The sequence below is a fragment of the Salvelinus namaycush genome, chromosome 24 (assembly GCF_016432855.1).
Source record: "Salvelinus namaycush isolate Seneca chromosome 24, SaNama_1.0, whole genome shotgun sequence".
Lineage (NCBI taxonomy): Eukaryota > Metazoa > Chordata > Actinopteri > Salmoniformes > Salmonidae > Salvelinus > Salvelinus namaycush.
The window spans coordinates 14,340,714-14,353,264 of NC_052330.1; the positions used below are offsets into that span (position 1 = coordinate 14,340,714).

Sequence of the window (12,551 nt, forward strand, 5' to 3'; positions counted from 1 at the left end):
ATAAGCTCAATGATGCTTTGACTTGCAACAGACGTTCTCTGGTCTCCTAGATGAAAGAGCCAGCCAAGCTGTATGCTAAGATACAAAACCAGTTGATATGTTCAGATACTCACCGACAACACTCAGTTCATGCATTATTAACACTGAGAAAAATGAGAGACTCAGTTGTTACAGCATGGCTCTTAGTTTTGTTCTGTGAATGGTTTAGTCGATGGAGTGTTGTATACTCGTGTTTTCTTATGATACAACCTATGTTTCCCTCCAGATCAACTACTTCAGCCTTGTCTTTGTGTTGAGCTGAGGCCACCAGTAACGTGGTGCATTAGTAGGTCCACCCAAGGCAGATTCCTCTACTACAGATAAGAGGTTCTGAGTACAGTAGCCTAAGATGCTTTTCGCAGAGAGGAGAAACAGAGTTTATGAGTAATTATGAGTAACTCTGTTTCATCAGGTCTTGGACATATTTGTAATGGAACTATGTATGCTCTTATTACTGTCACACATTTAAACCGATTTTTTGTCGTTGCCTGTTACGAGGATTGATAGAACATCAAAGAATTAGGGTAAGTGAGGGCATATCATTTTAGTACTTTAGAAAACAGTGAATGTGCTGGATCAGGGGTCAATGGCAGTCTTGTCCTAACAGAATTTTTAGATGTTTATTGTGAGTTGGTTTTGCCTTTCACTTAATGATTGATATTTGGTTTTAAAAAACATTTTTAAGAGGGGCAGCAGATGGTTTTACTAAAGTGCTGACCCTCCTCTTGACCACACAGTGGTGCATCGTGGATCATATTTACTCTGGGCCATCTTCCACACACAGCATCATGGCGACCGAGCAAGCATGTATCTTAATCTACCACACACTGACAGAGTGTTTGCCATATACCTAGAGATATGCTGTTCTGTTGGAGAAGGGCTTAGGGGGCAGTTAACAGGCGTGTCATTAATATTTGCAACGCTTCCCTGGAGTTTGCCCAGCTCAGGTGTCAAAGCAGCATGAGCTAGTACTGCTGGAGCTAGTAAACACGTCGCTTTGCTTGGTTTCTATGGCAACAATAATCCTCCCCAGGTGATGGAAAGAGCTCTTGCCTGGTGGCAGATAAGAGGAAATATGCTACTATTGGGGTTGGGGTGGATCACATGCCTTGCATCATTGGTAATATGTGATATTTTTGTAGTTAGTTAATGGGGCATTCATTAAGGAGAAGCAATGGGGGGACTTTGTGTGTGTGTACAGTATGTGTGTGTGTCAGTGGCGTGCCGTGGGCCTGGGGCCTGGGCCTTCAGTGAGGTATTACACAGTCCCACCCGAATTAATCCACCTCATTATGATGCCATGGCTCTAGACACTATACATTTAGACAGAAACGCAGTATAACCAGGCGTTGCGTCACCTTGAAATTGACAAATTGACATTTTTGGGTAAACAGTGTTTACCCAAAAACATGACACAATCAATGAGTCTTTTCAATATTTCCCTTCACCTTTTCATTGTGCAGCTCCGTTGCCCTGCACGCGTGTTCTTTGAGCTGTAGATCCACTCCGGTGTCCCCAAAAGTTTTCAAAAGCACCATTGCTTGTTAGTGCCCAGCCGTACTTTGGTGTCTCGTTGCTGCCTTGGTTAGACAACTCAAGTTTGCAAAGCCAGTGTGGCTCCAAACACCAAATCGATCACTTGCAAATAATAGGCATTCCCAGCAGTACAGTTTGCAGTGCTTCTCGGAGCCAAGGAGCCATTGACAGCGCTCGTAGTTGAAACTTTGAAAGTGACGAGCGAACGAAGCCCTTTCCCGCCTGTGACAGGCTTTGTGGCGTCGGGCGACCTCTCCTTACAATGTCTAACTTTTCTTGAAAAGTTTGTCTTGAGAATGGCGTTATAATTATATCCTCGACCAAATCGATATCTTCTCCTCCTTCCGCCATTGTGGGTTGAAAAAACAGCTTAGTAGTACGCGAATTAATTCGTTTATCAAATTCAGTTTCCTAGATCTCCATAGGACCTGCCTCTCAATATTGGTAATCCAATCAAAAGACGTGCACGCACTACGCCTGCTAGCTGGCTCCTGTGTAACACTGGAGCCAGCCAGCAGGCGTACAATAGCCAACTCTAAAGCTGATTAGTTGACACTAAATTTTCATTTCCATTCACTATAAGCGACAAGCGCCCGCACTGTTGATTCTGAAGGCCTGAGGGCAGATTTTAGACCCCTGGCAACACATGATGGCTGAATATGATTGGATAAAAGATCTAACATAAAGACCAGCCCTCCAAATCTCAACCTGGGGCTGGAAGCAGTGCAACCAAGAGGAAAGCTATGAAATGAAGAGTATAACTCTTACTCTGGGGAATAATTTAATACATATTTGTGGGAAAATATATTTTAAAAAAAATTATATTCTGATGATGTTTAGGCCAGCAGAGAAGGCCTTGCAGGCCCTGACGGCCCACCACTGGTGTGTGTGAGTGAGTCAGTGTAGACAGACCCAGCTACCACAGGGGAGGACAGAGGGGCTTTCGTTTTTTTCTGTTGCTCTAACTGCCGCCTCAATGAATAATCACACCAACTATCTGCAACCGACGCCACACTGCGCTCCCTACTCTGTGAAAAAACAAGGTGTCAGAAAAAAGTATTGTTTCTGAGGGTGATTATTTCTACTGTATGTCAGTATTCTACCCACGTTGGGTTTGTTTCTCATGGGAAAACAGAGTGTAACTGACCAAAGTGTTGATGTCAACTACCATAACCTCCTTTCATGATGCTTCCTGTCCTGTGGTGATCTTAAATAACACCTGTCACTCTTCTCTCAAACCTCAAGAGCTCTCTTCTTCAAATGGGATAAGCCCACTTTATTTAGTTGAGGCTTCCTCTGTGAATATTGCTCTACAGGCCTCTTGCTTGTGAAACATGACTCGTGACCGTACACGGACGCTACAAAGATGCCTTTTAACTATGTATGTTGTGGAAGGGAATCCCTATTGCAGCTGTTAAACTGGTCGGCTGGCCCCTATGATTATTTAATGAAAGTACAGTGCTGTGATGTTAGGGGTGGGCGGGCGGGCGGGATGTGAAGATGACGGACAGGTGCTCTGGCCATTGAGAGGGCTTGACGTGGAGAGATAAAAAAATAAAAAAAATAGATGGTTGCTGGTAGCTGGTAGCTGAGAGGAAACAGAGCCAAGCCACAAACCAGTCAGTTGATGCTGAAATGTGCTCCCTCTCTCAGATCCAATGTATTATCTCAACCACAGTAGCAGCCAGCTTGTGTTATTGTTACTGCACAACACTGCAGAGTGAGGGCGCAGCGAAAACAGCCTGCTTATTGAAAACATGAGACGACAACATTACTGATGATGATACGGATGAGTGGATCATTGATCATAGATGCATAATATATGTCTGGATGATGATGAGGTCATTATCACAGAGTACTGCTGAGGCTAATGGTTGGTAGTGGGTCAAACTCTGATCTGATTGACCCTTTCTCAGGCCAGTCAGTTGCTTTTTACTGGTCATTAGGTCACTGACACACACAGTGGAGTTTCATATTCTTGTGTGTGTCACTATAGTGCCTCTACTGCCTCGGGACCTGGACAGTCCCAGATAACCCATCTCCAAGCTTGCCGTGTCCCCCTCCGCCCCCCTCTCTCCTGGGCAGGCCAGATTTGTCAAATCTGCCGCATCGTGTGCCGCGCAGCCACGCTGCAGTGGATCCACAGGCCAGTTACATAAGAGTTCTGGGGAGCCACATACAGAGTATAAGCCCCAGGGACAGGCTAGCCTGGTGTGCATTGTGTGAGACACTAGATGCCACGTTGGGACACACCAGCTATTTATTCCTGGGACTTTTAGGAATAACAGTCTTTGAGTGTCTGGCTACTTTCGAATGAAATATGCATATACTGTATCCTCAAATTTCGTTTGAAAGAAATGTATCTGTTTTGTGATAGTATCCCATCCTATGATGTGCAGAGATGTACTACAGTCTGTCTGCTGTAATGAAACTGAAGCAATGACTGTTACACCTCTCAGCTCCAAGCCCTCTCATTCACTCCCTCCATTAGCTGATTTGATTTAGAGATATCGTGAGTGTGGCTGTGTTTGGGTTCAAAGACAAGCCATTCTTACTAAATCTGCTACTCCATTAATCAAACAGCCAATGCCAGTTAGCTAATGAGTTAATGGAAAATAATATAATGAATTTGTGAGTGGGCTTAACACTGGCTTGGATACGCCCTTCTCTCTCTCTCTCTCTCTCCCTCTCTCGTAAACATCAAGTGATCACCATTCAGGAGACTATTAGGGAGTATTAAATCTCTGAAAAGTTGTTGTTGGTTATGCTACTGATGCTAGCCCCTTCAACCATGATGCTTTTTGCTTTGACCTTCTTATAAATGTCTTTCTTTCTTTTTTCTCTCTCGCTCGCTCTCTCTTTCTGTGTATATAATTACAACCATTTAGTAGACAGCATTAAATTCCCTGAAACTGTTGTTGTTGCTAATGATGCCAGTTAACGTCCTTGACCATGGTCACCCCAGATACCTGACCAACGGGCTGACGTCGGTGGAGCGGTTCCCCATCAGCTTCAAGACCCAGTTCTCAGGGAACCACTTCCACCACGTGGTGCTGGGCGTCTACTGCAACGGACGCTATGGTACGCTGGGCATGAGCCGCCGCCAAGACCTCATGGACAAGGCCCTGACCTTCCGCACGCTCAGCGAGCTGGTGATGGAGTTCGAGGACTCGTACCGCCGCTACCAGCACACGCTGAAGAAGGTGAAGATCGGCCTGTACGTGCCCCACGACCCGCACGTCTTCCAGCCCATCGAGTGGAAGTACCTGGTGCTCAACGCCGCCCGCCTAGGGAGAGAGGACATGAGGAAGGAGCTGGAGAAACATGGCCGAGACATGAGGATGAAGGTGACATGTTGTTGTCCTACTTTCTCACATTTTTCTCCTCTAGGCAGACATGAGAGGTCATATGTGTCAAACTTGATTACTTGACGCCTCACTGCCCTCTTTTCATACATTTCCCCCGTTTAGTATCTACAACACTGTATGTAACCCTGTGGATGCCCAAGTACTATATTTCACCTTTGAAAAATACTCTGAATTTTAGGGTACAGTATACTGTACCCTTGAACTCTGTTAGGTTGAAAATGTTCAACACAATAGATAAGCTCTCTAGTCGACTGACCCGAGGTCATCCCTGAAGGAGCGTTCAACTCGTTTGTGTTGCTTTGGCTTGGCCTCCGTCTGGAACGGCATCATGTCATGGAATTCCCCCTTTGTTCCCCGTCTGAAACCAGGGCGGCTACCACGGAGGGGCGATGGGTGTAATATGAACCGTCAGGGATAATTAAGGCCAGAGTTCCCCTCAGTGGAAGAGAGAGAGAGAGAGAGAGAGAGAGAGAGAGAGAGAGAGAGAGAGAGAGAGAGAGAGAGAGAGAGAGAGAGAGAGAGAGAGAGAGAGAGAGAGAGAGAGAGAGAGAGAGAGAGAGAGAGAGAGAGAGAGAGAGAGAGAGAGAGAGAGAGAGAGAGAGAGAGAGAGAGAAGCTGGCTGGTTGGACCACATCTCCCAGATTTATCTGACTCAGCTGTAGCGTGGTGGTTGGTGGGGGATGGTAGTAAGATGGTGCGTCTGACTATCACAGCAACAGTAAATGTAGGTCATGTGTTCCCAGCTGCCCAGCGCTGGAGAAACAGCCTTAACCTCTGTATTTGACCTCTCGTCAGCTGTGCATAGTTCACGTACATACCGAAAATGTGTCAGTGTATATATAGATATTTCTGGATGCTGAAGAACTCACCTACGACCCTTTTCCTTTTTAGAACTAGTAATAGGGACATTAGTGTAAAAACACTTTTCTCATTTGAAGGAATCAATCTAAGAATAATTTTACAGTGAAAATCCTCAAAGGCTATTCGGGAAATTCATCTAGTGTGTCTTCTATGCACAACACAGACAGAAAGCTTGCATTTTATACAGTATAGCAGAGCACTGTCTGTCCTTTATTAACCCTCCCCCACTACAACACACATCCTTATGTCTATCACCAATCGTATGACTAACATCCTGCCTATGCTCTCAGCTGCATGTGGTTTCTAGAGCACGGAATATGAGCTGCTTCCTGTTTGTTCATTCCAGGAAATCCTTTTCATAATTCTTCTCCAGTCTCCTCCGGACTGTCCGTCAGCAGTGAGCTCTCCATAGGTTTCTAACAGGACAGGGTGACCCTGAAACTCGAATTCTGCTAACCAAACAGTGGATGTTAGTAATATGTTAGTCTCTCTTTCAGTGCCTGTAGTGTGTGTGTGTGTGTGTGTGCTTGCATGCATGTGTGCATGTGTGCCTGTTTGTTTTTGCCTGTGTGTGTGCCTAAAAACTGCCTATATGTGCCGGTGTGAGCCCCGTGGGTAATTGAGTTTGCAGAGGGAGTTGACTAGTGGGCTGATTGGGTTAATGGGGTATCATCACGTTAATGAGGGCACTGCCTGGGAGGCTGTCTTCATTACTGTCTGTTAGTGTTTTTACTAATGAAGAGAGACACTCTCGGCTCTCCTCTCCAAAGTCTCTCCACTCCCCACAGTGTCGTCATCCCCTCTCCTCTTCTCCCTACATTGATTCATAGATGGCGCCTTTACTCACTATGTCCCTGAGATCCCACTGTGTCATTAAAAGTGAACTTCTTCAACTGCTCTCTTTATTGAAGTGGAACTTTTCATTTCCCCAGCCCCATGGCACTGAATGGTGAACATGTCTGCTAATTGATGTTTTTTAAAGCAACTCCTCCTGTAGCTTGCAGCTTTAAACAAAACCAACAACACTTACATATTAGTGCAGTAAAGAAACTGCAGCTCAAACCGGATCTTATACATTAGATTCCTAAGTCTTATTCTGTTGTTTTATCTCAGATCCTGAAGTCATCGAGTGCCCAGTCTCCCATCAAAGAACGGACCAGAGGCAAGTCTCTCTCCCCCCACCGCCGACAGAGCAGCCCCCAAAGACGCCACATCCACCGGAGAGACAAGTCGTAAGTATCCTTGGGATCAATCTTAGGTTATTAGCATCACTGAGACAAAAGGTGGAAGGGGGAATGGCCTTTCTTAGATTGTTTTACATTAACATCTCAACACTCCCTAACAACTAGGAAGAGTTCACATCAGGTTACTTTTGAAGAAAGTTTCCTGGATATCATTAGTTTAATGTTTTATGGTCAAGAATCCTGAGATTAGAGTTCATTTAAATCTTTTCTTAGAGATTTAATTGAAAGTTGGGCAGGTTTTAATTAAAAGTAAATGAATCTAAAGCAAATCAGATTGGATATGCATGAGTGAGATTAATAATTCATATCAACTTGATCATCACAACTATAAAACCTCTCAATATCCCATCTTGATTTCTTGGCTAGACGCTATGATGTTAGAGAGAGATGAATTGGCTGTGTGTATATGCCATGTTTTTCATCCTCTTTTTATATCAATGAGGGCACCCAGCTAGCACATTTGGTTCCTTGGAAGTTGTGGGAACGTATGTTTTTGGTTTTCCATTGGTTCTGGGAATGAAGCCATATGTTTCCTGACCAGTAAATCAGAATGCTTTTGAGAATGGTCTGAGAATGGAAGTGAAATGTAGCCTTTTCTGGGAATGTTAATTTTAAGGTTGCAGGGAGGTTCTGAAAACTTTGTACTATGGTTCCCTGAACATTTTCCTGGGAGGTTTTTATTAACGTTGTGAGAACGGAAATAATAGGTTATTTTGAGGTTTTTGAATAACTTCCTTAAAACATTCACTGAATGTTTCAATTGAGACTTTTAATAACTGCCAGCTTAATTTGGGTTAACTGTTTTGAACTCCAAGCGCATATATGACTAATGAAAATTAATTTGCTTAGGCATTATAATAATAATGCAAACACATTTCTTCTTTATTGTGGCACGGCGTCAGTGAGATTCCAACCTGTGATCTACTGTTCTCTCTCCATGGAATTAGTCCACTGCGCCACCAGGATGGAGCTAGCATGCCATTTTTTTTTACACATACAAAGCTGTTAATTTGAGTCTATTCAACAGACCCCATTTCAAAGGAAGCAAGCACTCATTAAGATCAGGTGTGGCCAATTAGTGGGAGCAGCCAACCTTCCTGAACACACTTAATTAACAAGATAGAGGATAGAGAGAGTTTTGTTTATGCTGAGAATAGAAAGTATATATTTTTTTAAACATTCTTTGAACATTCTTTGAACGTTACTAATGTTTTCTTGTGGTTTTTATGGAAAGTTTTGTTAATGTTCTGAGAGCATGACTTTAAGTAGAACCATGCTGAAACCTGCAGAAAACATTATGCTGAAGTACTGAAATTCCCGCAGAATAATGTTATTTCTTAATATTCTCTCAACGTTCTGAGATCATTACTTTAATGAATTAATTAGAATCATGAGGAAACCTGTAGAAAACATTATGCTGAAGAACTGAAATTCCCACAGAAGAACATTGTTTCTTTACCTTCTGAATTATTTGAGAACATTCCCAATGTCAAACCAGTTGGAGAACGTCCCTAGAACATTACCAAAAATGTAATTAAATTTAACCATGTTTCACATTTTATGAAACGTTCTGTTAAAGTAATGAAATACCAAGAAAATTGTTATTTTGTCAAGTTCCTTAAATGTGCTGAATGTTCCAAAGCCAAGCAACTATCTTGCACCATTCCCAGAACTTTGTAGGAAGTTTGTATGCAAATAATCATTGGACAACTAGGCTTTCACCAAGCTATAAGAAAAATATGGTTCTCAAAACGTTATTTGCTAGCTGGGCATGGAACCCTGACACACTTACTGAAGTTGCTGACTGTAGCCCTTTACACTCGTACCCATATACGGGTTGAAAATGGCAGATTTTGTCAGGAGTAAGAATACTTACTGCACATTTTCCAGGAATAGTCTAATCATGTTACTGGATGTATCTAGAGTATTATCAACAAATGTGGCGAAAAGTACAGTAAATTTAAAATGCACATCAAATCAACCGTGTAATGTTTGGATTCAGTGTTGTGTCAGGTGAACTGATGTGCACTCACCTTTGGTCTAATAATTTTCACATTATCTTCAAACTGTTCACGTTCAATTGCTACCATTGTTATGCATATGAATTTAATATTTAGTCTGTAAGAAACATTTCAATCTACCCCTATCCATATAGGCCAATTCCCACGATTGTAAGGGGTTAAGGAGTTAAGAAAGTTAGATGTTTACTGTAGACGATTGCTCTTCTCTTATCCTTAAACCCCCTTTTCCTGCCTTGCTTCCTGGCTAAAGATCCCAGTTCAGGAAGAGTTCAGTCTGTCATATTCTTATCAGCTGCAGCAGCCAGTTAGAGGAAACAGGGGGCTGAGCAGCAGCACTAGAGTAGATACGGACATTGGCTGATCAGGGTGAACAGCTCATGGTTAAGTTGGAGTTAACGTGGAAGCACACTAGCTTCAGTATGTGTGTGGGGGGGAGGGAGTGAATGTGTGCAATGTGCATTCCAGTGGTATGTAGCCTACGCGTGAGTGTACACCACAGTATGTGTCGTGATGGAGGACCTAACTCAGCGGCTTGGCTGGGCTGACGGTCCATTCTGACAGCACAGCAGTATTATGACAGCCTGCCGAGCAGAGGGAGGGAGGAAGGAAGAAGTTCTGCTGACAACATCTGAAAGCCCCAGTCAGCCCAGAGGAGTGTGTCTTATAGAAGGGAAGTGTCCTCTCCTATTATCAATCACCAGAACTGTTGGAGGATTCAGGATGGAGGATCCTGCCCTGACAGAGAGGCTGCTGGGATACTTGCACTGTGGAGTGTAGAAGATGTTGCCCATCCCCCCAAATCAGATCTTGTCTCATCCTCGATTGGTTAAGGTTAGGAAGGGGGCTAGTGTAATCTGATCGTAGATCTTTGGTGAAGGACAACTTATACCTCAAGCCTGTGCAGAAGGCATCCTGGGATTTATGCATGGACTCTCATAATTCCTCTTGGCTATATTTAAGTTTGCTTTTGACTGAGTGTGTCACACAGAGACACAGCCAGAGGAACAGGACTGGAAGTGTTGTCAAGCTAGTGGTTCTGACGAGATAGAGGCTGGAAGAGAGACTCATCCACTCTCACTGATACTTTATTTAAAACCAAACTAGATTTTGAAGTTGTTGATACAAATAAACACACATAAGTGCGTGGTTCAGCTGTTTGGTCACCCGCACCCTTCCGCAATTGCTAATAACCCATCACACAAATAACGACTATATGTGCACCCGACCCTAACACGCAAATATTGAACATGTGCTGTAGGCAACAGTCAGAGAGAGCGGAATTATTTTTTTTACAGGGGGTGCAGGATTTTTTGCCTAATTTATATATGTTCCTGCTTATAATTTCCGACATTTTGGTAGGCTGTTTGTTAGTTAACTTGTCTATAATTAGATACATGTAGCTTCTCTTCTGTCAGTATATGTTGCCCTAGAAGACTAAATAAACCCTTGCTCAGCAGAATAATGTCGGTAAAGTTCTTTCTTTCATCTCTGCATCTTTCGCGTAGCAAAGACATTAGGGACCGGGGAGAAAATGCAAAAAAAATAAATATGGGAAATGTTTTCTGTGCAAAGTTTCCTAATTATATCAGTTTGACCAGTTGTAAGGAAATAGAATGCTGTGAAAATGACCCAATACGTTTCTGATAAGATTTAAGTTCAGCTTGGATGCATATTTTATGTGGTTGACATACTATCAGCTTTTATGATGCAGATTTTTTTTAAATGTATCCTTTATTTAACTAGGCAAGTTAGTTAAGAACAAATTCTTATTTACAATGACGGACTATACCGGCCAAACTGTTATAGGCCTACTCAGGCTGGTTATAGGCAAACTATCACATTTGACCTATACCGCAGCCTATAGCCCATCTATCCTATTTAAAAAGGACTGAAGACAGAAACAGATCATTTGGTTCCATTTCAACATATTTATTAGTGAAACCAAAGTGCTGTAACATATATACATTACATCAAATAGCCTAGTAAACACACCAAAACTTTTCAAATGTTCAAATCAAAAGGCTATTGCACATGAAAACGTGGACAGTCGGGCATCACAAATTCAGAACCGCTTGACAGCAACATAATAAACTAAAGCACTGATCATTGGGAACGAGATCAGAATAACTGCTAAGGCTTGATCATTAAATGAAATAATGAAATATGTAGCCACGCCTACAAAACTAAAACAATCCATATGTTCAAATCAAAAGGCCTGATTAACATGACATCAATAACGCAGCCACATCCCGAGTCCCCAGTGCAGACACATTCAGATGTAAAAATATGGTTTAATATTTAGTTTAAAAGCTATGACGAAGGCCAAGAGAACAAGAAACACTTTTCAATGAGAAAGCAGAAATACACTTTGGGTAAAAAATAATAAAAAATCTGTTTTCTAAGATGTAACCTACGATGCAATACTCGTGATCATTTTAAGGAGAACAAAAACTACTTAGCCTACATTTGAACACCACCGCAGAAGCTTCGCTATTTGGCATCTTCACAATTAAGTAGCCTAGTTTTGTTGTTTGGCTACTTGAAGAGAACTAGGGCCTATCACTCGCAGCCACCTCTTCCAATGCATTGTGGAAAAGTGTGCATCGAATTCTAAGTATAACATCCTGGCATTTAAACCATATTAGAGTTTTGAAAATTCACATACTATAAAACATTCTATTTTTGCATACTGATAATGTGTCATGCACGATTGCGTTGTTTCCTACTATTCATTGATTTCAGTAGCACATCCCCATATTAAATTGAGCAGCTGTTGTCAAAGCCGCAATTAGTATGGCATCTGGGCATTGAAATGTCACATGCTATTAAACTTTTATTTTTTTCATACTCAAACAGCCTGTATGGGACGCGGCCACTGTTCCTAAATGCGCATTAGCATTCTCTCCACTCCTGTTCCCGAGTCAAAATGTACATTTGGTGTATAATTTTACTGCAAGAATTGCTTAATTCTGCAGGAGTTAATATTTAGACCATGTGAGAGGTTATAGACCTACAGTCAGTGTTCAGATTTCAGTTTCCATTTAACCCCTCTATACTATGAAACAAAGTTAAATGATATAAAGACTGATAGTAATAAGCTTTGAAGCACCTTCAATTCAATTTTGGGCAAAAAGGCAAACTCGTTCATTGAATCAGATGGGTCATTTATCACCAACCCACTGATATTGCCAACTACTTCAATGATTTTTTCATTGACAAGATTAGCAAATTTAGGCATGACATGCCAGCAACAAATGCCGACTATACACAAAAGTATAACTGACCAAATTATGAACAACAGGCATTGTAATTTTGAAAAGTGAGTGTGGAAGAGGTGAAAAAATTATTGTTATCTATAAACAATGACGAGACTCCTGGGTCTGACAGCTTGGATGGACATTTATTGAGGATAATAGCGGATGATATTGCCTCTCCTATTTGCCATATCTTCAATCTAAGCCAACAAGAATGTGTGTCCCCTC

At 42.2% G+C, this 12,551-nt stretch overlaps 1 protein-coding gene across 2 annotated transcripts in view; it reads left to right on the forward strand.

Moving 5' to 3' along the window:
- The window catches only part of LOC120019746 (tubulinyl-Tyr carboxypeptidase 2-like), a 42,276-nt gene that overhangs the window by 11,769 nt on the left and 17,956 nt on the right, over window positions 1-12,551 (forward strand). Inside the window, exons 5-6 of one of the 2 annotated variants that reach the window (XM_038963172.1) lie at window positions 4,541-4,922; window positions 6,918-7,036. In XM_038963172.1, the coding sequence (XP_038819100.1) occupies window positions 4,541-4,922; window positions 6,918-7,036 (501 nt within the window). Of the gene's footprint in view, window positions 1-4,540; window positions 4,923-6,917; window positions 7,041-12,551 lie in introns of those variants that run through there. The other variant, XM_038963173.1, reaches the window with a different exon arrangement.